The 25,000-nt window shown below is 48.5% G+C and overlaps 1 protein-coding gene across 1 annotated transcript in view; it reads left to right on the top strand.

Annotated features, from left to right (window-relative positions):
* LOC143519789 (zinc finger protein ZFPM2-like) overlaps positions 1-20,203 on the top strand; it is a 45,788-nt gene extending 25,585 nt beyond the window's left edge. The window contains exons 5-6 of the mRNA XM_077013521.1: positions 5,197-5,321; positions 19,693-20,203. Of these exons, the coding sequence (XP_076869636.1) occupies positions 5,197-5,321; positions 19,693-19,953 (386 nt within the window). The 3' untranslated portion in view covers positions 19,954-20,203. The remainder of the gene's footprint in view (positions 1-5,196; positions 5,322-19,692) is intronic.
* Positions 20,204-25,000: the final 4,797 nt, after the last annotated feature.

Raw genomic sequence — 25,000 nt, 5'->3', positions numbered from 1 at the left:
TCTTCATAAAGACCCATCGCCGGGTTCAAACAGATATCTCCGCAAAATCGACGACGCACGAGTGCTCCCTCCCCGCAAATATAGCCGCTATTACTCAGTTCGGGCTGACAGGCGAGAGGAATTATATCCCTCACAAGCACTCTGAATTCGTTCCACCTCACAGGTAGGCAGAGTTGTCAGGTCTGTCCTCTAGATGACGCTCACGATAGCTCCTCTCCCCTCTCTCATTCCCCTCCTGCTTCACGCGCAAACGCCCGACAGCGCGACACGGTGAGCGAGATGAACGCTCCGGAGATCACAGGAGCTCGAGGACTTGGGCCTTGGGCCGGCGCCACGGTACCTGCCCTCCGGCTCGGCGATCGGGGTTGATGTTGACGCACCCGCACTGTGATAAAAAAAAAAAAAAAGCGCAGATAAACAACAGGTGAAGTGCTCGGCGATGTTAGTGAGGGGGGGGGGGGGGGCGCTACGCTTCGTGATAGCCGGGCTCCACGGTCCGGACTTCCTTTCCTAGGAGGGAGAAATTTCGGTTTGGTAGAAGCGCTGAAGGAGAAGAGAAGCTAATGGAGGGGGATTCTGATGAAGCGGGGAGGAGTGTGTGTGTGTGTGTGAGAGAGAGAGAGAGAGAGGTAAAAAGGTCCTCCTGTGTTTTAACACAAGTGTCTGAAGCAGAGATAATGGAGAGACTGTTGGATATAAATGATGCGTTTGGTTCTCCCAGTCCCGATAATGGGGCTTTGGGGGGGTAGCTGAGGTGGGGGGGGAAAGTTCATCGCTCTCTTATCAAAGCGCTCTGACATTTCTCCTTCAGCTGTAAAATTTCATATCACATATCTCTTTTTGAGCTCGAGACCCCTTTTGTGGAGCAACACGACACACTCTGCCTCAGCCCGTGTGCTCCAGTAGGTATATTAATTTGCGTCCCGCCTGACACCGTTCCAGAAGCGACAGCAGCCGGGCCTGGGCCTTCGGTCCGTAATGGCCCCAGCGTCGCGACGGGTTGGCCGCACGTTTTACAGCCCATTTCCATGTGCCCCCCATTTGGACCTGTGGACTCCTTTTCATCCTTTCAGACGCTCCGAGTCAGTCGGGTATTTGTACGGCTTTCACTTTGGACGAAGAAAAGAAACGTTTTTGCCAAACTGTTTTGCCAGACCAAGTTGGTTTGAATCATTATCATTTCAGTTTTATGTTTTTTTTTGTTTTTTAACAAAGCTTCACAATAAAAGAATTTTATTTGTAAATAAATGTATTCATTTTCAATTCATGTCCATTTCAATTTGAAATACTGACGTAAAAAAAAAAAAAAAAAACCCTTTTGGTTTTCTGCGAACCGTTCTGCCGCTTTGCACCATACGTGACCTGCAGACGTTTGAGAGAGCACAACAGTGGTTCTGCACAGGGTTCATGTTTCTTCTCGTCTTATTCTCACGTTTTAAACTGACCAGTCAGAGGCGAGACGCAGCTGTTCTCGTTCGGGATTTGCTTCTTTAAAAGAATATTTTGAATTCATTTGAATGGAGCAAGCAGCACTGATCGCTGAAACAATGACAATGAATAGTAATGAATAGTAATGAATAGTAATGAATAGAAGCCCCACCCACAAAGCCCACAAATTAACCACTCATTATAGTTTATACAACCTTGATCATGGCATGTATGAGAATTTGATCCCATAATCAAGACACAGTGCCGTCTATGACACCTTGTCTATGATGGCATTTCCTGGGCATTACAGCGTCTCCATGGTTGTTGCTGGGACAACCGACGAGGATGCGGGAGTGCCGTCCCTCCCAACCATTCCGCCATTGCCGGGGCAACAAACAGATGCCTGCATGGAGCATCTTTTGAGGTTGCTATCAGGAGGAGGATCTCACCCCTCCTCCTCAACACCTCCCCCCCCCCAACAAAAGGGACATTCATGCCCCTGCCAAGTATCTGCAGAGAGAAGGAGCAAGCCCCAAGGAGGAGCGACAGATGATGATCTTATCAAGGGAGGAGTGGGGGTGTGGAGGGGAGTTCGCTCTTTGGTCGGAGCATCAGCTGCGCCTCGCCAAGATCATGGCATTTCGGCACAGGGCGTGGACAGGCGTGGAGAGGAGAGGCGTGGAGTGGAGCACCCTGGAGCCATTCAAATCCCAGCTCTGGGATCCCTCAGCCCGTGTCAACATAAAATGGATCACAGTATATTTTTATTAGATTCCGAAACGAAACGGATTACACAGGCCTTGTATATTAGACCTGGTATCTTAAATATGCAGCTTTCTTTTGGGGTCTGTATGTGTTATTAGAAATATTGGTTATAGTTGTATTGCAGAATAATGAGACCCAAACTGGCTTGGCTTTCTGCAGCGTGCCTATTGCTATTAAGAAACACTCTCCCCTAAAAGGCCACAAAATGGTGGCTTTAAACAGCAGGCGTTTGAGTGCAGGGCGGTTCTGAGCAGAGTGATCCTGCTGGTCCCGAATGTTCCTGTCCCGCTTTCCTCCTCCTTCACGGGCCCGTGAGCTCACACCTCCTCGCGGGCAGGAGCGTGCGGCTGCGAGCGCCCCCTCTCCCGAGATAACGCCGTCCGGTGACACTAGCGCTTATCCACGCACGCTCTGACTCGGAGCACATCCGGGATAGAGATGGCTGGCGGAGAGGATGCCGGCACCGGCACCGGCCACGATCCCTGGCTCTCCTGTGTCCGGATCCGGGGCTGGACAGCCTCCCACCATATATTTCCATCTCGTTACCAAAAGATGGGGGCGGCATCTAAATGCCGGTGGCGAATGAGACGTGGAGGCTGAGGGGGTGGGGGTTGTTTTGGCGGAGGACGGGTTGATTATGCACCCTTGGGGGGGTCCGTGACGCTGGGTCTCTCGGGCGTGTGAAGAACACGCAGCAGCTGGGATGCAGGGCCTTGGAGCGGCCCACAGACGACTGGCAGTCGATCACAATCCGACTTCAAACACCCCACTGCCACACGCGCAGCTTCTAGACACACACACACACACACACACACACACACACACACACACACACACACACACACACACACACACACACACACACTCATGGCCAGTCACCAACTCCGTTGCAGTGGCACAGCTTTGCTGAAAGGACTTTGCTGAAAGTGTCAAGCGGAGGCTAAAGAGAAGTGTGCATGCAGTGTGTGCGCATACGCACGTGCGTGTGTGTGTGTGTGTGTGTGTGTGTGTGTGTGTGTGTGTGTGTGTGTGTGTATCTGTGTGTGGCAAAAGGCCATGGGGTCTTATCGGAGAGGGAACAGGAAGCATCAGGCGACTGAGAGCTCGCCCGCCTCTGATGTGGCCCAGCTGTGCTATGCTGCTTAATTACATCCCTTTAATGAGCCTGCCCACCTTCTGACAGTGCGGCAGGGGCCACGGCAGGCTTCAGAGGGACCCGTCCACCACAGACGCCCTGCCCACCCAAATCTCCCACGCACCTCGCCACCGCCTCATTTCTCCGACCCGCTGCTCGTCGCAGTCTCACACGGCTCTCTCGTGTTCCCGACGCGCAGGATACCAAGACTGCCAAATCTGCGTGGGGGCTTATGGGAAAAAACACTCAAACGGTGTCAGTGGCACGCTTCTGTTTAGGTTCTGGTCCTTTTACATTTATTATGTTACAGTTACATTTAGCAATCTAAGCAATTTACCATTTGAGGCTATGGATTTCTAACCCAATGAGATGCCACAGTGCATTACCTTCTAAACATCCCATGCTACATTCATTTAAATGCCTAATTCTAAGTCAAATAGAGGTTTAAGTAGAGTTTGGCACGGCCTGCAGCGCAACATCACATCCACCCGTATTGTCCTATCAGCGCAGGTACAGTGCGGCTTTATGGGTTTAGACATTTACACGGAGAAAAAAGAGGCTTCCATGTTTGTTCCCTGGTCTGCTGCACGTTAGCTATTGCGGAGGTGGCTGTGATATTTAGCAAACAAGTCACCTGACGCCGTTTACGTGCAGGCGGAGAGTTACCTCTCCAGCAGGCAGACAAGTCATGGTGTCGCTGATACACGTCTGATATGTATGGAGGGAACGAGGCACTTGAATAGGTCATTATAAAGTTCAGGCCTCATGTTGGTTCTTCAGCCTATACAAAGAGCACGTCAGGGGGACACGGAGCTTGGCAGTGCAGTTTTTGCAGCAGATCTCAGAGGGAGGTACACTTTCTGAGCTCTAATGGTGGTGGAGGGGATGGGGGGGGGGGGGGGGGGACGGGATTTGATAGTAGGCGGTTTTTGTTGCTACGTGGTTGTAGAGGCACTCACGTATCCGGTGCTACAGTCTAGGGCTGTGTGTGCCAGGTCTCTGAAACGAGAGGCTTGTAAGCGTCCCCCCAACCGGGCGGGTTAGCCGTGGGGAGATGGAGAGGATGGTCCTCGAGTCCTGAGTTTCACCCCTCCTCTGCTACTTCAGATCTCGAGGACTTCCGATCCGGAATTATGCGCTTGAGATGTGTGTGCCTGCTCCCCCACAAACACACGCCCACATGAGAGAGAGAAGCTGGGAGCAGGAGTTCATTAGATTAGATTAATCACTGTCCTAAAAAAGTCCACTAAATCAGACTGATAAGATAGCGGCGTCCGGGGAGCTAGCATGACGCTAGCCCAGCTAGTCACGCAGCACCGCAGGACAGCTAATTAAGGCTGTGTTCTGCCCGCCGTTAACAAGAGGCCTGGGCCCGTTCCCGGAAAAACAGAAATAGGCCCCCTCGCAGCAAGCCAGACAGCCTGTCACGTCACAGCAAGGCTTTATCGTCAAGGGGGGGGGCAGCGCTTGGTCAGGCGACGCTAGCATCTCGCCACTTCGACACAGTCTGGCTGATGGAGAGCAGCTATGGGAACAGGTGCCCCGTGCCGAGGAAACTGTCCCACACAACCACAGTCTAACTCACATGGCCATAATTTTCATAATTTTCATCCAAAAAACTCCTCCAAAAAAACTCCTAACCTAAGATCATTGCACTCTTCTCAAAAAATTACATTTATGAGCATACGACGGGCCAACACTGATGCCAGATCTGTCCACTACCTAGTCCAATGTTAGATGTTTGGTGATGAGGCCTAGATTTATATACTTTCTGTCTAATCTCGGTCGTGCTTCTCCTTATGAAAATATGCCAGCGAGTCTTGCCTGGTGACAGTAAGTGACACGGGCTCCTCCTTTTGTTCCTGCAGGAGAACTGGACCTGCAGACCAAGGACGGCGAGCGACGAATCCACAGCAGACAGCAGCTTCCCGTCGGCACCACGTGGGGGCCGTTCGACGGCAAGATCGAGATGAGCGCCAACGCGAGCGGCCTGGTACGTCCGCCACCCACCCAGCCCCCGTTCGCCCCGCAGCGTCGCAACGCGAGTCAGTTTGGACGAGTTTGCTCGCTTTCTCGCATGAAAACACCATCGCAAAGTTCTGCCCTGACCTGGACGTTCATGGCGTTTCGTGTGTTGTTTCTTCATGCAAGCTCCTGTAGTTAATCGCTGTAAGGGGTTCGTCCTTTGGCTTTCAAATGGCAAACTTTTTCATAGTCAGAGTTCACTGGAAGACCATTTTTTCCCTCAAATCTTCTTAATTTCTGTTCCTGCTTTCTAGAAACTTCCATGCACAAATACATTTGAGCGAGATATGTCCATTTTAATGAACAGGGTGAGAGATGGAGAAAAACCCTCCCATGACATTCAAACACAAACTCATCACTTCGACTGTTCCAGAGTCAAATTGGCCTCCATCAAAAACCTTTGAAGTGCGTCCATTTTAACCATTTAATCTGCATATTTTATGACTAAATACTTTAATTGGTGGGTTTTGAGTGGAGTCCAGGACACGATTGAATGGTTTTAGGATCTGTTGTATTTGATGTTATTCTCAGACCGACACTACATCAGTCAGTCAGCCCCACATGTTTAAAGGCTGGTAGCTTTTATAACTGAAAGGAGAAAGAGAGAGGATGAGAGAGAGAGAGAGAGAGAGAGAGGGAGGGAGAGAGAGAGACATGTTGACCTGGCTACTGCAGAAGAGGAGTCCTTTAGGGTTTAATATTCCATTTGAAATGTGGATTAATTAAGAAACACTTATTAAAAATTGCAACGAATCTTATATTTATCCTGTTAAGAACATAAGGAAAGGTCCTGGTGGAGTTTGGACTCAGAGGCACTATTTTTAGGGATTACTTAAGCGCATAACTTTATTAAATCATTTCTCATAACATTCCTGAGCATTTTTTGTCTAGTCTCTGAAAGGAGCTTCTCATATATTGTAAAAATTCTAATATCTTTTGTGATATTCTGTTTACCACTAAAACTCTCTTTAGATTTCTATTTATACTCAAATAAGTTTACAGTTAGGGCTTGTTTAATCTCTGATCTTGCTTAAATCTTTGGATATATTTGTGGGTTGATATAATTTTATGATATATATGATTCTCTGGGAATATTAAAGTATAAAGTATTAAAACCTTTGTTAGTGATCAAGAAGCAAGAATTAAATGAGACTCTGTACTGTATATAACTGTCATACAGTATTATATATCGCTGGCATTTAACTGAAGAAATGACATTATATATGTATTATATATAAGCATTAGTATATGTCATTAGTCCATCAGTTATCCTGGTGAGGTCTGAGATGTGGTTGATAACCAAGACGTGAATATATGCATCACTGTGTCTGCACGGGGTCAGAACAGCAGAAGCAACTAAACGCTTTCACACAACAGCTGATTGTTCCATCATCACAAGAAATCACCATTTTTATGAACAGTGGCCCTTATTCTCTGGTGAATCAATTTCTCTCTGAGTGATTCTCAAACCAGTCAGAGGACTGTCTGCCCCCACCTGCCTTTGAAGCGGGTTAACCCCTCCGCCACCCAGCCGAGGGAACGTCCCGCTATCGGCCGGGCCTGGGGTGATCTGGGCCACGGTGCCCCACGTCTCCCCTGGAGCAGATCTGTGAGTTTATTATTATGTGGGTGACGAGACGTGAACGATGAACTCGCTATCTCTTTGCCCTAATGAGTTCTTTGAATAATCGGAGCGCGATCGCTCGTGTGTGCGGAGATGGGAGGTTGCGGGTTCAGCATGAGCGGGCCGGGTCGGGCCCCAGCTAGAGACGGCTAGCTTAGCAGGTGATGGACGGGGTGATGGATGACTGGAATGTGCAGCCCGCAAGGGGGCAGGGCTAGTGTCGGGGGGGGTTGATGGAATGAGAGATAGAGAGACAGAGAGAGTGTGGCAGTGCTAGATCTGGGCATCTGCAGGCCTTAGATAGGTTCACATGATGACACGTCCCCAGCACGGACGGCAGAGCTAACAGCTGATAGGACGACCTTAGGGGGGAGTGGGGGACACCGTGGGGCTGCTGGGAGTTTGTCGTGATTCGAGACGGTGCCTCGCTTTGCCATGGGTGTGGGTGGGTGAGAGTGGGTTTTAGTGCCCTTGCATGTGTGTGTGCGCGCTCGTGTGTGTGTGTGTGTGTGTGTGTGTGTGTGTGTGTGTGTGTGTGTGTTTACACAAAACACAATGCAGACTCTGCAGCCTGGACGCCATCCACCATGTTTCGAACAATTCATGACTCAGTGAGTCGTCTCTCACAAAAGTTCCAGTTATTGATTAAACATTGAAGCGCTTGCTTCAGATAGTGAATCACTTTGACCATGACATTGTTCCATACAACAGCAGCTCTTCAGGACACGAGTCCCGCTCTCGCTGTCCCGCTGCTCGGCCCTCCACAGCTGATTTCATGCTTCGTATGATCGGAAAAAAGGGCTTGGTTATTCAAATAAGGATTTCTGCACTTTCATGGAGTTCTGGGCAGGATGCAGTGCGTTTGATAGGGAGGAGGAGCAGCGTTTGTAGGGAAATAAATTGAGAAACAAGGACTATAGGCTGAAAATTCAATCAGGCAGCTTGTGAAGGTGCTTTATGATATTTTGTATGTTCAGCACACTGTAAAGCCCTGAGCAGCTCTGCCCTTCAGTCCCGTCCTGCTGAGGTGTCTCCTTTCTCCCTGCCTGCGTAGGTGTGTGTGATTAGGGCTGGCTGAGCAGACTGCCTCTATCTCTCTCTCTCTCTCTCTCTCTCTCTCTCTCTCTCTCTCTCTCTCTCTCTCTCTCTCTCTCCTTTTCATCCTTCCTATCAGCTCTCTCTCCTCTGCTCCCATTTTTCTTCCTTCCTTTTCCGCTCTCCCTGTCTCGCTCTCTCCATCACTCTCTCCTCATCCCCCTTCTTCTCTTCATTCCTTCCCTCTTTCTCTCTCTCTCGCTCTCTCTCTCTCTCTCTCTCTCTCTCTCTCTCGCTCTTTCTTTGCAGATCAATCAGGTCATTAGTGCTCAATTACCCAGCAGGTCCTGTACAGGTGAGCCATGAGCTTGCCCACCACTACCCCTCCAACACACACACACACACACACACACACACCCAAATTAACACAAATTAATGATAACACTCAGACACAAACGTGTGCCATGCGGTGGCTGGCCTGCCAGTCAGGGTCAAAGTTATTGGGTAGCAGGTGTGTCCATGGTGGTAATTACAGGGCCTGGACCCATCCCTCACGGACATCCTCACTGGTGCCCTAGGGCATCGGTCCGGACGCCCGCCTCCCCCTGCAGGTGTCCATAATTGATTCGAAAGCTGACTAATAGTTTAGTGTGTGGGGAGTGGACGGCCATCGTGAAGAATGCCTTTCGGCACTAACGAACAGATGCAGAAAAAAACAAATAGATAGATATTAGATATGATAGATAGATATTAGATATGATAGATAGATATGTAGATATCCAGCACGAGGAAACGTGTGGTGAGGCAGCTCACCCAGCTCACGCTCGCCTGAACTTACAGGGCTCATTTCAAGCTGGAGTTAAAGAGCTGGAGGTGTGTCCTCTGGCCAGGAGGCGTGTCCTATGTCCGATAGGTGTGTACTCTACCCAGGGGGGTGTGTCCTATGTCCAGGAGGTGTGGCTGATGCAGGAATTCTTTTCCGAACCCCATAACATTTTTAAAAGCATGACTCCACGGTCCTAATGAGACGGTTCCTGGACTGTATGACAGACGCGACGTTAGCCTGCAGCCGGTCGCAGTGGTTGTGGCTGTGGAGCGCATTACCTGTGCCGAAGACCTGGAAAATGACAAGATAGTGTCTTTATTTGCAGAGAGAGAGAGAGAGGAGGCTGGAGGCTTTTATTTTGTAATTTAGCGGGAGGTTAGGTGCAGAGGGTCCCAAGCAACGAGAGCGCAGGAGGAATTCTTCAAGCTGTCACTCCCGTATTTATCACCTCCTCTCTCCTCTCCTCTCCCTCCACACGGGCTTGTTGCTCACAGCCCCATACCTGAGCAAGCGGCGGCCGCTGGCTTGTTTTTATTTTCCATTCGCTGTGCCCAAATTATATTTTTCTTCTTGTCATTACTTCATTAATCAAGAGCTCGAACTTCTGAAAAATGTTTTGTTTTGGCGGCTGCAATCTGTTTTTGCGGGACGCGTGAGGATGTGTGTGTGTGATACCGAGTGTATGTTTGTGAGGGAGTGTGTGTGTGTGTGTGTGTATGTGTGTGTTGTTAATCTGTGCCCGTGGCAGGTTTCCCCTCCGAAACGCAGCGCTAAGCATTGGTATCGCGCGCCCATTGTTGTAGCCTCTGTCATAGCAAGGAGAGCCTGATGCAGGCCTGGACTGCCCTGATAAGGGAAAGGGGATTCAACATGGCTGGAACCGAGAATCAGTGGGACTTGAGAGTGGAGTATGGATGGAGCGCGTGCACACACACACACACACACACACACACACACACACAAGCGCGCGTGCACTCATACGCACGCACACATACACTGAAAAAAACATGTGCACGAGCTCACACACACATAAACATCGTTCTCATGTGCACACATTCTTAATCAATTATGTACAGTTACATCTAATTATATATGAAAATGGTATTTATATACTCTTAACCAAGGGAGAGTGTTAGAGAGCGTGTGAGCAGTGCTCAGCCTGCCTCTTTTTGCCACATATTCACATATTTCCATCAGCTTACTTTATTTATCAGACTGGAAATCTTCTCCGTCAGAGGCTGGTAATGTGGTCTAGTATCAGGCAATAACAGGATTTTAATTCCATGTTGGACACACAAATGATTTTGGCATGCAGAGTGTGGCTTTATCTAATGAAATAATAGGCCCAAATTTTAGGCGGAGAACCAATTTGTGATTGCATGCACCAATTACTTTGTTGGGCTTTGCCCAGTCGCCAGGCGGGGGGACGTCTCTAATGATCTGCTTCTCCTGGACCTCGGCTTTGCAGTTCGTTTTTGGCACAAAGTCGTTCACAATGAAGCAAAATTCAGCAATAAATAAATAAATAATTCAATAAATACCGCGAGTTCGCAGTCAGATTTAGATCAAAAGGCAGCCGTCTGCACTCCACCAGGAACTGCAAACATGGAGGCCACGTTCCTAGAGATGAGCTTCTCTTTCATCTCTTTCTTCTCAATGAAACCCTGAGAACCTGGAGGGTGGAGAAATATAGATTAGTAGGGGTCGTGACCCTGCCGAGCAGGGGATGCTGGGAAATGTTGGGGTTTCTTTTCTTCGGCTTCCCTCTAAAGACTTTCCCCTGCAGCTCTGTGGCGGGACGATATGGACGTGTTCATCGTACCGGCCTCTTCCAGGGACACAGACGAGCGCAGAGGTCACACATGACAGGTGAACGTGACCTTTGGCATGGCCCTCGGGTGGACTAGAAGATGAGGGGCGCCGTGGCCGCGGGGCGCGTTCGACCGCAGCCGCGACTCGATGCGACACTAGCAAATGCTGCTCTCGCACACAGCGGCGAAAATGGGGCCCGCGAGACGATAGCGTCTCTTCTCGGCGAGACGACGTCGTTTCCGAATAGTGATGTTTATTCACTATCGTGCTTCATTTTCTTTCGCTCACTTTTCAGGACCTGATATTTGGCAAGATCTGATCACGATCTCCTGAAGTCCAAGCTGCTATGACGTGTTTTTGAAGGGGCAAAAAATTAAAAATAGCAAGTTTTTTTTTTGTTTGTTTGTTTGTTTACGAGCTGGAGCCTGAAGCACATGGGATCATTTTATCATGTAAAGAACAGATTCATCTGAACAGAATAGGATGATGTTGGTTGCATGAATAGTTTGGGCTGATCTCAGATCAGGAAAGAGCTGGAAATATGAGATTGTGGGGTGTCTCTCAAACAAAATGCTCTTGCCTCCAGCAGAGGTAGAGACGGTTCCCAGGGACTGATGAAAATGTCCGTAGGATGGAAGACCCGCCGACCTTCTCAGTGTTCTCCAGTATTTCAACGTCTTTTGTGTAATTTTGCCCGTTATTTTGCCCGTTAGTTGTCATTAATTCCCTGTGAGAACTTCATGAGTCACGAGCTCATTAAAGATTGTACCTCTGCAGCACAGAAGAAGCCATGTCTGTTATGAAACAGTCCATCAAAAAAAAAAAAGAATAGCAACGCACGACCTCCTTGACGTCGATCGGCTTCGACGGAGACGGCCTCGGCCAGCCGGCGCCGTGCAGATTCTCTCCGCGGCCTGGACGCGGCACTCCAGCCAAAGGTGTGTCCATACACCAACAAACTCCACCGCAAACAGAGCCCAGTGCGATGGAGAGGGCCACGAGCAAGACCAGCTGCTTCGCCATCTGTCGCTGCCAAGGCTCTCCGCATGGGACGGCAAGGCAACTTCCCTGGAAAGCAGTCGGAAAATAATCCGCAATTGTTTTTCGCTGCCGAACGCGATAGCCCCACCGGAATTCGGCATTCCGCTCGGCGAACGAGCTAATTGCTAGAGCGGAGTGTGAAGCGGGACGCCGTCGGCCCGCAGCGTTCCAGTGCTGGCAGCCTGTCGCACGCGCCTAACGCGGTTAACGTGAGACCTTCGTTATTTTTTTTTCCGCAGGAATTTTTTTTATTTTTTTGGCTTCGTTGCTCCGATCTAGATGATTTTGGAATGGGCCACTGTGAACTCCGCAGCCGTTTCCTGTTTTGAACGCGCCGCAGTGCTCTACACATGACTCCCTTCTCAATCTCAGATCTGACACTTCAGTCTCTCCGTGTCCCCGTGTGCCGCGTTGGCCGGGACATCAAACCTTTCGCCCTGCCCCGCTCCGAGCGGGAGGGAGGCCCTTCTGCCACTCGGCCCTCTTGCTCTGGCCCCGATCACCATCCCCGAGCCCCAGAACTTGCAGCCCAACCTCCCCCCGAAACCCGCGGTCATCCATACGCTGTCTCCTTTCGTCGGATGCCAGCAAGTCCCTCCCCCCCTCCACCCCCCTGCCACTCCAGATGGACGAACAGCACAGAATGAAAGTATGCAGTGCGAAAATCGTTGGCGATTAGTTTTTTTTTGTTTTTTTTTTTTTTTTGTGTGTGTGTTTTCTTTCCTTTTTTTGTCTCTCCCTTTCCTCATGGCAGTCATCTGGTGCGCTATCGCAGCCGGCTCTCTCGTGAGATAAAAACGCTCGAGAAAGGGCCGGAGAGAGGCGGACGTCTGGACGGCGTCTGGCCGTCTGTCCCGGTGGTCTAGCACATGAAGAGCGTGCCTACACGGCTGTCGGAGCAGTAATATTGGCCCGCGGGGGCCCGTGGGTAAACTAATTGAGTAACAAAGAGCATAGCTGGGCCCGGAAACCCGTCCTTGAGTGGCAGGCCGTCGTGCTGAGACTCTCTGATAAGGGAGTTCACGTCTAATGCATTCGGATGGGGCTGAGTTCACCCTGGTTATCTATCAGCTTTACCTCTGAGTAAATATGACTGCTCTTTAGAGTACATTTGCGAAGAACCCATCTCTCAAAAGTGCATCCTTCAAGAGAAAAAAAACCCTACTCAAATTGTGCACCTCTAGTACGGCCTCTGTCAGATTATGCAAATTGTCGCTTCTCCAACAAAGGTGAGAAAAGTTCACGGGCGGCCTCGACTCGGGCATGGTTAAGTAATTTCTCGGACCCATCGCTGGAGTTTTTTATAATAACCTGCGTGTTATTTCCTGGCATGTGTTAATAACCCCCTTCTCAGGAGGCCGCAGGTACCGTATCTCTCCCAGTACGCGCTCAGGCAGGAGTTCTAAGAAAAGTCCAGCATTTCATGTTTGGGAGGAAGTTGTTTGCGTGTGTGCAGTGCGACGTGTACAGAGACCCGGTCCTCCGTGTTGTGTCTGGCTTGGCATGGTGCTCAATGCCGAGGCAGGTCAGAATGCACCCCGCTCCCTTCAGGCGTTGGGGGAGTCGCGCGGGTCGGCGGAACTTTGCGGGGAGCGGGCCCCATTATGACTCGCCCCCGCCGGGGCCCTCGCCACGGGAGACGGCCGCCAGCCCCCCGCGCCGAGATCAAACAAACCGCCGGCTGGATTCAAAGGGGTGGAGGGGGGGGGGGGGGGGGCATTCAAATTGAAATGGCGAAGTCTTTGCAAACGGGCTTGTCACCTCACGCCGCTCCGGGACGCGAGGGGAGAGAGAGCACAGTCCCTCCCAGCCTCTATTAGAATGCAAAGCAGAGCGTTCGGAGCGCCGAGCACTTCCGCCTTTGTGGCCGTGCCGGCGGTGTGCGCGGTCGGGACAGAATCGGCTTTGGCGCAGACGTGCGGTGGTTGGCTTACTGCCACCGCAGCTTTGGTACGTCTAGATTTCAAGAGTCGGTTTTGGTCAGCCTTGCCAGTATGTGAAGTTATCGTACTGCATATACGTTCGGGTAACGTAAATATGTTTGCGTCAATAAGCCCGGTGCAGCGAGGAGCATTACTGCAACTTAAAATGAATTTTGTAGATGTCTGAAGAGTTGTGCTTTGTCAAAATAATTATAAAATAGTTACTTTAAGACTAGTACTGTGAGCAAAGCATTGCGAGGAGAGAGAAAGAGAGAGAGAGAGTGACTGAGAGAGAGTGCATTCCTGTCCTGAAGGCAGGCTAAGCATGTACTAAACTTGATGGCTTTAGCATACTTCCATGCCTGAAGCTTTGGGAGAATGTAAGATGCTTGGAATTGGCTGGCATCCCCTGCATCAACACACACACACACACACACACACCTCCTCTCCTTTCTTCCCTTCATCCTCTCTTTTCTTTTTATTGCCTTCACTGGCACCCTATTGTATCTTACATGTCAGGAAGAAAACATGTACAGATGCACTGAAATGATTTGCGTTCAGCATCAGATAAACACCATTAATGTCATTAACACATTAAAGTCAGAAGTGTCAGCGGCGACAGCGTTATGAAATCACACATTAAATCTTTGTTCCTATTGTCACATTATTGACATCTGGCTGCGGATGCAATCTTTACATAAATCCCTTATTTTCTATGCATAGTCAGTATCTAATGTTGACATTGCATTGCACAACATTTCCATCCCTGAGAATGTAAAGCATTTGTACAGCCTGAATCAGCAAAGAATCGAATGGTGTTTTGTAAATGGCGATTTTGAATCAGTATACAACATACAGTCCCTATAGTGACTGCGAATGGCAGAAAATAATGGCTTGTGGGGACATTAATGGGTGTTCCTTAAGAGACCGGCGGCACCACAGCGATTCTCAATTTTATCGATTTCAAAAGAAAAAGTCAATTTAACAAAGTTGAAAAGAGTAAGCTGGGCGGGGGGAGGTGGTGGCCTTGGGTTGTGTGGTGGGTTGTGAGGTGGTGGGGGGCAGAGAAATGCTTTCTTTTTCACTCAAGCAGTAAACTAAGTACAGCACGACAGTGCTGAGACCGACCACCCCCCCCCCACCACCACCACCATTATCTCTCACCTCACATTTGGCACATTTGCTCTTAGGCGAGCAGTTTAAAAGCCAAGCGATTGAGCAAGTGATCCAATTTGAAATGCAGAAATGATTAGAGCAGCTTGCCTCATTTCATATCGAAAAAATTCTCTGATTTATGACAGGGCAGGTGCCAAGATCTATCTCCAAAGGGAATTAGCACGCAGTTTCTTCTTTTCTTGCCGATTTCTGTTATTTAGTCTCCCAATAGCAGATGCTGGCGGGGTTGGGGGGGGTGAAATAATTAAATAAATACACAAATGAACGGTAAAGCAGTGAAGAGGTATCTTGTTAGATGATGAAAATCCACTGCCATGTAAATGACGAAGGAAGCAGCACCAGGTGAGGGCTTCAGGATGCAGCCTTGTTTCTGAGGCAGACAGCAGCTTCAGACACAGACCTTCTAAGTAGCCGTTCAAAGGAAAACAAAAGTCAGTAAAATGTGGCACGCTTTTTCTTTCTTAAACATTCAGCCCACGATGGCCTCTGTGTGTATATAACAGGCCTGGGACATTTCTACTGCAATGGGGAAAAAACCTTCCCTGTAAGTCATCCATGCCAGAAACCAGGGGGAAATATTAATATTCAGCGATAAGGGAGGCTAGAGGTAAATCTCGCTTAATGAAAGTTCCAGTTGACCACATGCAATTTGTTTCATCATAGCGAACAACTAATTGTGGGGGGGCGTTATCGAGGCGTGGGAGGACGCAGCGGGTTGTAAACAGAATCTCGGGGATGGCCGCTGTGCTGTCCTACACGTGCGGACCACAAAGCCCCCCCAACACACACACACACACACACACACACACACACACACACACACACACACACACACACACACATCACCTTGATGGTGGCTGGTCACCACCTCCGTGGCCTTAGAGGGACAGAAGGTCCCTCCCTGAGCAGAGAGTCCAGCAACTGTAACTCCTGCATCCTGAAGACATTCCTGCATCCTGCATACTGAAATTTGGTATGAGTGTAAATTGCCTAATTAATCATACCCTTATCATATATATGAAAAAAAATGCATCATATTTAAATGAAAATGAAACATATATATTTCATAAAATGAAACATATATATGTATATATATATATATAAAATATAATGAAACATATGTAGGGCAGGGTATTTTTTGAAGGTTAGTGATGAAACTAGAACAGATGAAGGATGTATTTCTAGAAAACTCAGGCATATTTATTAGAAGTATGAAGTAATGACACTCTCCTCTCTTGGTGTTCGGTACATGCAGGGTTTTTAAGAATCACAAGTTGTCCATATTGGACTAGTTTAATTCCTCATCATGCACAGTTCCAGGTTTGCACATTCAGAACGGTAATCTATTAAATATTTTGGTCACTTTATATAATTAACTTGAAATGAATTTATTATGTGATCGTCAGAATGCTTTTTGACTATACATACTTCTGTAAAAAAAACAATAGTAATTATTGCTTTAGAAGAGTGTGTGGTTGCATGTACCAATTGCTAATGGTACATTCCAGTTCTGAATTAATGCAGCCCCCCCCCCCTTCTCCCCAGCCCAAAAAATAAAAAAACTACCATATTGGACAAACAATCCCTCTACCTATTCTTGGCCAAAAGAGGAAATTGCAGGATCTTTTCTAACCGACTCTTTTTTTTTCGTCTCTTGGGGAAATCAAACAATAAAGGTTAACGCCACGCTTAGGAGTAACAGAGATAATAGCAACTGAAAACAAGCTAAATGTCTGGTAAGGAGTAATAGATGAACAAACAAACCAACTACTGTTTCTGGCAGGCCGACAGGCAAAGAAGCAGCTTAAGAGGCTCTTCGGGTGTGGTGGAGGTGGTCAGGAATACCGTCATTATCTGGCTGTTTACAACGGCAGCTGGAAGTCAGAGCGGGTGGAGGCAGCCACCATCGGAACCCTCCTCTCACCTCACCTCCTTCAGCTGATCAGAGGATCATGGTATCAAGGCCGGATTAGCCGTGATTTGGGATTTGTGCGATTGGTTAATTTATTGCGGTGAAGGCAAGGCCTTTCATCATTTAATCAGAGTCGGGCACACGAGCTATTACAGGTTAGATCGTCTGGTGGTGCCAGCCACACCACCGTCACATCAGCGCCATCACAATTCCCCCTGAAATTTCCAAATTATCCGGAACTGGCTTTAGCTTCTCAGTTATAAAAAAAAAAAATTAGAGCAGATTCCCGATAGAAGCTTTTCGCTCGCATTGGGGCAATTATAAATAGCACAGCCTCGGCTCAGAAAAGGGGTGTCGGGGGGGGGGGGGGGGGAAGCACAAAAACATCACCTCTAACGGATGTGAGGGGGGAACTTATCGGGAGCCCCTGCCTCTCCTGTTCTGATCCAAATCCAAGCGGCCGAAAATTTATATTAGATCTTATCGCGTGAGGTCCAAGTCAGGGAAAATCAATGAAGGTTATCTTTTATGTTGCAGCAACTCGCGGAAATATTGATTTTCATTTTATAGCGAATTTGGAGCATCAGTTTGTAATGACTGGGCCGCTGACTGGCCCCGTTTGGCCCGCTGTATCTCTTACACGGGGAGAGGCAGCCGAGCTCGGATGAAGAATGAGAAGCACGTGGACACTGAGAGGAGGGGGGGGGGGGGGGGGGGGGGGACGCCTGGAGGCTGGAGGCCTGCACACACACACAGCCAAGCGCACACACAAGTACACATGCACATAAACACGCACCTACATATGCATACACACATGCACAAACACACCCAAATTCACGCAAACACACGTTACTAAATTTACCTAATTGATTCAGTTACATTTGCCACTAAATGAAACCTTCAATTTCTTTTGTCAGACAACTTTAAATAATAAAAGTCAGACACATTGGTATTGTGTGTTCTGACTTTTTTAATCAGTGTTAAATATTAAAACTTTTAAATCAAGAGGTATTATTTGATTTAATTTCTTTTAATGTGCATATTTAAACTCTAAAACTACATTCATGTGAAAATGCTTCATCATAATCTACTGATTTCTCTAAATCTAACTGTATCTGTTCATGTCTGCTCTGTCACTACCAGTACTTAAAAAACACCAGTGTGTGCAGTAGTGAAGCACAGAAGACATTACATTTGACATTACAGAATTTCAATTAAATTAATGACATTTATTTTATAACTTGCCATTGATATTAGTGAAACAAATTATTATTATTGATTAACGTGAATTATATCAAAATTGTCAGAGAACAGCCAGAAGCAGCATCTGCATCTAATGAACTTGAATATAGGAGAGAGGAGAGAGGAGAGAGAGAGAGAGAGAGAGAGAGAGAGAGAGAGAGAGAGAGAGAACCTCCGGCCTTGGAACAACAGATCGGCTCCGGACCAAGAGGATCAGAGAAAGGGTTAATCCGATTCTCATTTTAGATAGTAACCGTGGCAACAATCGGGCCGTCTCCTTTGGTCCAGTGGCGGGGCGTGCGACCTGCAGGTTTGCTGGATATGAGACTTTAGTGTTGGGCTAATTTGAGCTGGAGAAACGCGAGCCGACATAAACGATCCCGCTGCGGACAGGCGGACGCTCGCACGTGTACGGGACGGGTTGCTGGGTGACGTGTGGGGGAGGGGTGCGGAGAGGGTCCGGGGGGCGACGCCCATGCTGGACGTGTCTGTCAGAGCCCCATCGGCACACGCGTTCACGTCCCGTGTCCCGTGCAGTCCGGTACGAGACGTCCCGCAGACGGATGGTGGCTGCAGAGTGAGCGCTGGGCGGGCAGTAGGGGCCGTGGTGTGGCGTGGCGCGCCGAAACGCCTCCGCTGCAGATACAGTGCAGGAGACATGGAGGCGCTCCAGCCCTGTGGCTCTCAGCTGAACTATTTCTGTGGCACTAATGAAGAGAAGCCCGAGGCTTCACAAGTAATGGCCTAGAAAGTCTGACACTTTGCCTGCTGGTAATAGGTTGCCATAACAGCAGACCAGTGCCCTCTCCTACACCACACCCCTCCCCAACAGAGGATGTACTTCAGGCTCTTGCTGTCCTTGTGTGTGTGTGTGTGTGTGTGTGTGTGTGTGTGTGTGTGTGTGTGTGTGTGTGTGTGTAGGGGGAGGGGGCTATTTGACCAAAACAAAACAAAAACAAATGGAGTATAAATCAGAAGGAGAATAAATCCCCCAGCCAGCTGGACTCTGGGCCTCTCTGTAGTGGCCTGTGTGGAGATGCCAGACGCTGTATCTTCCCTCCTTTTGATTTAGAGAAATAACTTAAAGCTCCAGGTTTGACCCGGCTCGCGCGGAAGAAAAATGACGTTACCCATTCCGAATAATTTGCCAGCACATTACGAAGCGTAACCTCCGCTGGCCTTTGAAACTGATACCGATTCTTTACATTCCTCTCTGGCTCCTTCGTTTTTCGCAGGAAATGGTGAGATGAGGGCGGATAAGCGCGGGACGATGTGCCCAAAGTTCACCGGGCAGCCCGTGCCTCCGTGCCTCACCCAAAGCCATCTGCATTCTCTTCGTAATTTTCCCAGGCACCCTGGATCAGTGGCTAATCGGGGCGATCTGATACCGGTTCGCTGAGGGGGGAAAAAAATCCCACAATTCTTTGCTCTTGACTCTAGTGTGAGGACATTGTGGTGTCCTGGACCCCTCCCCCAATAAAAAAAATAAATAAATCTGTGATGGTACCCTCGGCCCCACCTGCTGCACTCCTTAACCCCCCCCGCCACCACAGGCACACAAGAGATGCCTACCCCATTCCCAGCATTACAAAACAAGGTTCACTTTGATAGCTTCATGGCAGTTGAGCGTATCTCACACTTATTAATGTGTTCCTTAATCACCGTCAAAATAAGTTAAAGCCGTGTGTGTGTGTGTGTGTGTGTGTGTGTGTGTGTGTGTGTGTGTGTGTGTTATCTCTCCTCTTGCAGAAGACCAAGGCTCCAGTGCCGGTCGTTCTGAGCACAGGCCCCAGGTGGCTCCTGGATGTCACTTGGCAGGGTGCGGAAGACAACAAGAACAACTGTGTGGTGTACAGTAAAGGTACGTGCCTGGTTTTATCTTTCCTGCTCCTAGCGCTAGCATGTGTCGTCGGAGAGAAGCCCCGCCTCTCCAGTCGGGCACGCTCGCAGGCCGACAGAGAGCATTTCAGCTGTTTCGGTCCTGACTGGAGTCACGCAGCTGTGACGTAAGAAGAATATAAATTGAGAGTAATAAACGCAAAAGCCAGCAAGTCGGGCACTAAGTAAGTTACGTCCGAGCCAGGGACGTCTGTCGTTTTCCACCCTGTCGGGTCGCCTTCCGCGTTATCCTCCGCAAACATCTTCATAGTGAGGCGATGTGGCCCAACCACGCTGTCAGAGCGTAACAAAGCGTCAGGGATGATATCCGTGACCCGCTGCCAGCATGCGTTTATCTCATCCCGGATGTAGGCGGCTGCTGTTTGCGCCGTGGTTACAGATCGTGGCACGCTGACACTACAGATCTCAAGGCCTCGGTTTTTAAGAATACATGACACACCTGCTGGTTATTTCCTGCTGATGGGTGCACTCCGTTACGAGACATCTGGAAGAAATGAATGAATAAAAAGGGGGAGGGGCTGGGGGTGGTGGGGGAGGGGTCTCTGCAGGATGCAACCATGACTCCCATTTATCAGTTTCCATAACGATAATGCCCCGCCGCACCTCGCCTCTAAAATGAAGTTCCTTCCACTCGGCGTGGAGATGCAGGAGGTCTGGATTTTCGGCTTCCTAGTCTCGTCTGGTAATCACTAGCCAGCAGTGGGGGGAGTTATCCTCTTAACCGGCTCCTTAACTTTGTGCTCTTTTATCAATCAAATCATTTAAATGTTGATAAGCTGTTAAAGAAGATAACGCACTGCTTTAAAATCACCTAATCTTTTTGCCAGAAGACTGTAATATATGAAAATAAATAAATAAATATAAATACATAAACAAAGGAAAAGGAGACTAATGGGGGGGGGGCACCGGGGCAGAGGTGCGCCCTGTGTCGTCTCCAGGTCACGACAGGCTCTGTGACCTGCACCTCCCTCATCATGCCAAATGAGTTCCACAGGTCTTCAAATCTGCACATCGATTCTAAATCCGCTCCTGGATTTGGTAATTGCCGGTCGCTAATGGAGCTCATTAGGGCACCCGGTAGCCCACTTTGTCATCGCTCCCTGAATGGAGGGAGGGCGGAAAACCTGGAGCCCAGACTTCCATCACAGTGGGCTGGAGTCGAGGCATCTCTCCCCTTCCGCGCAAACGTTCAGACCTGCTTTCCAAAACAATCCCCGCTTCCCAGAGTGCACTGGGGGTAGGCATTACCCACAGCGGATATAGACGTGGCACCGCTTCTGTTGCTGGCACTTGCATCAGCCTGTAAGTCAAATCTTCCACGCTTCACACATTCACAAGCACGTATCAAACTTGCGCTTAGCGACACCTTCCCAGGCAGCGCACGTTCGCTAAGGAAGGGGCTGGTATGAAAAATGTTTTGGATGCACCAGTAATGAATGTATCCCAGCATGCTGTGTGGCATAATTCATTATATAGAAACCTGCTGGTTGAGTGCGAGACCCCTTTGTGTGGCTCCGAGCAACCAGGACAGGCTTGGTCCTAAATATAGAACACTGGCTAATAACTACAGCAAGCAGACATGCTAGGTTAGAACACCTTGCTGTCCTACTGGGCCAGATTACATTTCCAGGTAGTTTGTCATACTGTAAATTAGAACTCGTGTCAAAGCAACTGATAATAGATCTTTAGCTCTTTTCGTAAATTTAAGCGGCTGCGTCTGAGGAAGAGCCAGCTGTGTTTTGTCCTGTGCTATCCGTTTCAGGACATTCAAGGATTTGTTTTCTTGTTATCTGTTGTTATCCATTTCTGGTTGTCTGTCGACAGAGTTCTGAACTATGGTGGGTGTGAATACAGTTTGTATGGGGGTGCTTGTCTTTCTGAGTGTATGTGTGTATGCATCCCTGTGAGAGCTTATACCTATGCATGTGACATGTGTGTATGTTTGTATCTGCTTGTGTATATTTGCTGCAATTTGCATATTTTTGCTATACTCCACCTCCTCCCCAGCCTGCACTAAACCCCTCCCCCTAGCAACTCACTATGTTCCAGTCCTGCAGCTTCTTCTAGCCCCTCCCCTCCCCTCCGACAAGCCCCACCCCACTCCACATTGCACCACTCCCATTAAACCCATCAAGCCTCTGTGCTCAAAATAACAGCCAAGCTTGCTAACATCTAAAAATGAATGATTGTAAATAGGGGTGCGCTAGTTCTGTTAGCGTTAGTGTGATACTCCACAGTGCTAGCACTGTTAGCTCTAGTGGAAGTATTCCTTCAAGAAGGGAGCTGAAAATGCTGTTCACTAAACATTTGGAAGTTAAGAAATTAAAAAAATAGTGTTAATCATGCTATTGTTGTTTTTGATGTATTAAACCTTTTTGTTGTATTCTCACCAAATGATAAAAATAATCAGATTATGCAGTATTCTACACTCATGTCAGAATAGTATTACCACACAATCTGCTTCCAAAAGTGATTCCAAAGGACGGGAGTGGAGTGAACTATTCACTGAACAAATCTCACAATTAGTCTTTTAGACTGCCATCACCTGATATCACAGCTCTCGTGCGCTTGGGTGTGAACAATGACTGAATAACAATTGTGTTATTCTTCTCCAAAGGTCACCTAAATTTTGAGTGTAAGCCTCTTAGGCCAAAGCTGGTCAGCTACAGTGAGTCGGAGCGCTCTTGGTGGTGGGGGGCGGGGTTGGTGGGAGGGGGCGGGGCTTGAGTGGTTGCCTTTGTGCAAGTGCAAATTGGCCCAGTGTAACGAGGGTGTTCTACATAAGCTGTGCACTGCTGGATCAGACTAATTCACTCTGACTTTGTGCACTGTGGTCTCTGGTCTCAGAGCCCTCCACACCAGATACGCTCTCTCTCACGTATTGTTCCCAGCAAGAGAGCTCAGACCAGACACTTTACGCTCTGACCTCTCTGATTTTTACACCCCCCCTCTCGTAGCCTCTATGCCCTCCATCTCTCCGCCCCACCTTCCTCCGTCACGAGGCACCGATCTGTTTGCTTGCTGCTCCTCCCCAGATCAGCATTTCGGCTGCGCCTTCGCCTCTGTTCCTGTGCTACAAACGTAGCCGATTGAATGTCCCAGACGTGCGGCAAGTGGCACAGAGTGTCAGCCCCGACGGCTGCCCCGGAGTACTCCGCTCCCGTAAGGGGCCACAGTTTGAGAAGGACCCGGTCCGCCCTAATTGTCTTCTTCCTGTGTGAACGTCCCCTTTGAACGCCACGGCGGCAAACCATGGAGAGCTACTCGCACGTCTTTCTTTCATTTTTTTTTTTTTACATTTTTTATCTCTTATCTGTGAACACAGGGAAATAGCGTGAACGCATAATAACCGAACGACCCAACACAATGTAAAAAATTCATTATCAGTGTATTAAAACTTGAGGCACCCTGAAGGGGTCCCTGCCGCGGAGCCGAGCACCGCTGTAATTACGTTTAATTAAAACACAGCGGAGATCAACAGAATCGTTTTCATTAGGAAATTATTAATGATTCCGCCGCAACAATAATTGATTGCACTGAGCCAGGCGATAAGTGTATGCGGTCAGGGTCGTGTGTGACTGAGGCTGGAGGGGGAAGAGAGAGAGAGAGAGAGAGAGAGAGAGAGAGAGGGGGGGGGGGGGATAGAGAAGATACAGAACAAGATACGAAAGCACGGAAGAGAGTTTACATGCCTGTAAACGAGGATGCCAAGGGGCATTCTTGAGATGCTGTTTGTTAGGTGAGATGTTTCAGAAGCAACTGTGTAGGCAGAGCAAGAGATGTGCTGCTCAAAGAGAGAGTCTGTGACGAGGTTCCTTGCCCCCTGCAGGTGACGCCGGGTTCTGAGCGTTCCTGATTGCTCGCACGGCGCCACTTGGTGTTCTCACATGAATCAGAGCACTTAGTACACACGAGTCTTCTCCAGAGACCCCGTGTCCAAAACACGCAAGCCTGCCTCTCTCGTACGGACTCTAATCACAAACTCCCAAAACGCTGTTTGCAAAACACCTCCCACAATCCCCGAGCTGGAAGCGTAACACTCATGACAATATCTCCGGTGTTTGACAAGGCCCGGTCTAAAAATGCACACTGCTTGGCACCAATAACCGCATTCACAGCTCATCAGAACAGACTCAAAAAGTCACTCTGCAAATCTAGTGCAAATGTCTTAATTAAACACTGGATTAATCACAACACTTAGGCAAGTTTGTACTGTGTTGAATTGCAAAGCAAATGGACAAAATTAGCAGGGCAGAGACCTCTCTGTCCAATTCCCTCTCAGTGAAAAAATGAAAAAGATCCACTGATCCCACACGAGCAGATCACGTAAAGCATGCCGGAGCATGACTGCAGTTTCCATATGTACCAGAATCATTTTTCCTACAAACTCAAAGACGTTTCAAAGTAATCCGCAAACAAGAAACCCACGGCGCCCCCTGGCTTGTTTGCCAGTAGTACGACGTGTTCTCACAGGAGTGTCAGCATACATGACTCCTGCCTTCCTCTAACTTTGTTTTGACAGGATGATCATTTTTATTCTGATTCTTCCTTTTACATCAAATTACTGTTCGATCATTTCACCGACCTTCAGATTAACTGAAGTGTGGGTTCATAAGGAACCATGTTTTGTCAGTTTGAAAAAGGTTTTTGAAGCAGAGGTAAGACGATGGTGTGTTATATTTTGGCAAGTAGTATTTTGACTTAACTGAGGGCTTTCTAGAGAAATGGTCATGATGAAAACATTGTCTCAATTTAATTGTATGTGGCTATCTTTGTAAAGTGTGTAGCTGTGCAAAAGTGAATTTATCTGTGTAAAGTGTGTGTAGCTATGTAAAAGTGTGCCTATATTAATGTGGAAAGTGTAAGATGAGAAAAAGCAACTCATAATTGTACCTGTATCCAGAGAAAACCAAGTTCTCATTCTCACACGCACATCTCACACTTTCCAAGTGTTCAGATAATACAGCCAGCAGACAAATACATAGTTCAGCACACAAACACACACACACACATACATCCCTCCTGTTCACCACATCACTCGGCCTCCCACTGATTACATTTGCACAGTACCTTAGGAGACATCCAGCCATGTGTACATATGAAAACAAAACACAAAATAACGGCTACAGGTGGAGTCTTGGTCAATACCACAGCGCTG

The sequence above is a fragment of the Brachyhypopomus gauderio genome, chromosome 7, assembly GCF_052324685.1.
Source record: "Brachyhypopomus gauderio isolate BG-103 chromosome 7, BGAUD_0.2, whole genome shotgun sequence".
Taxonomy (NCBI): domain Eukaryota; kingdom Metazoa; phylum Chordata; class Actinopteri; order Gymnotiformes; family Hypopomidae; genus Brachyhypopomus; species Brachyhypopomus gauderio.
This window is presented reverse-complemented; position numbering and strand designations above follow the sequence as displayed.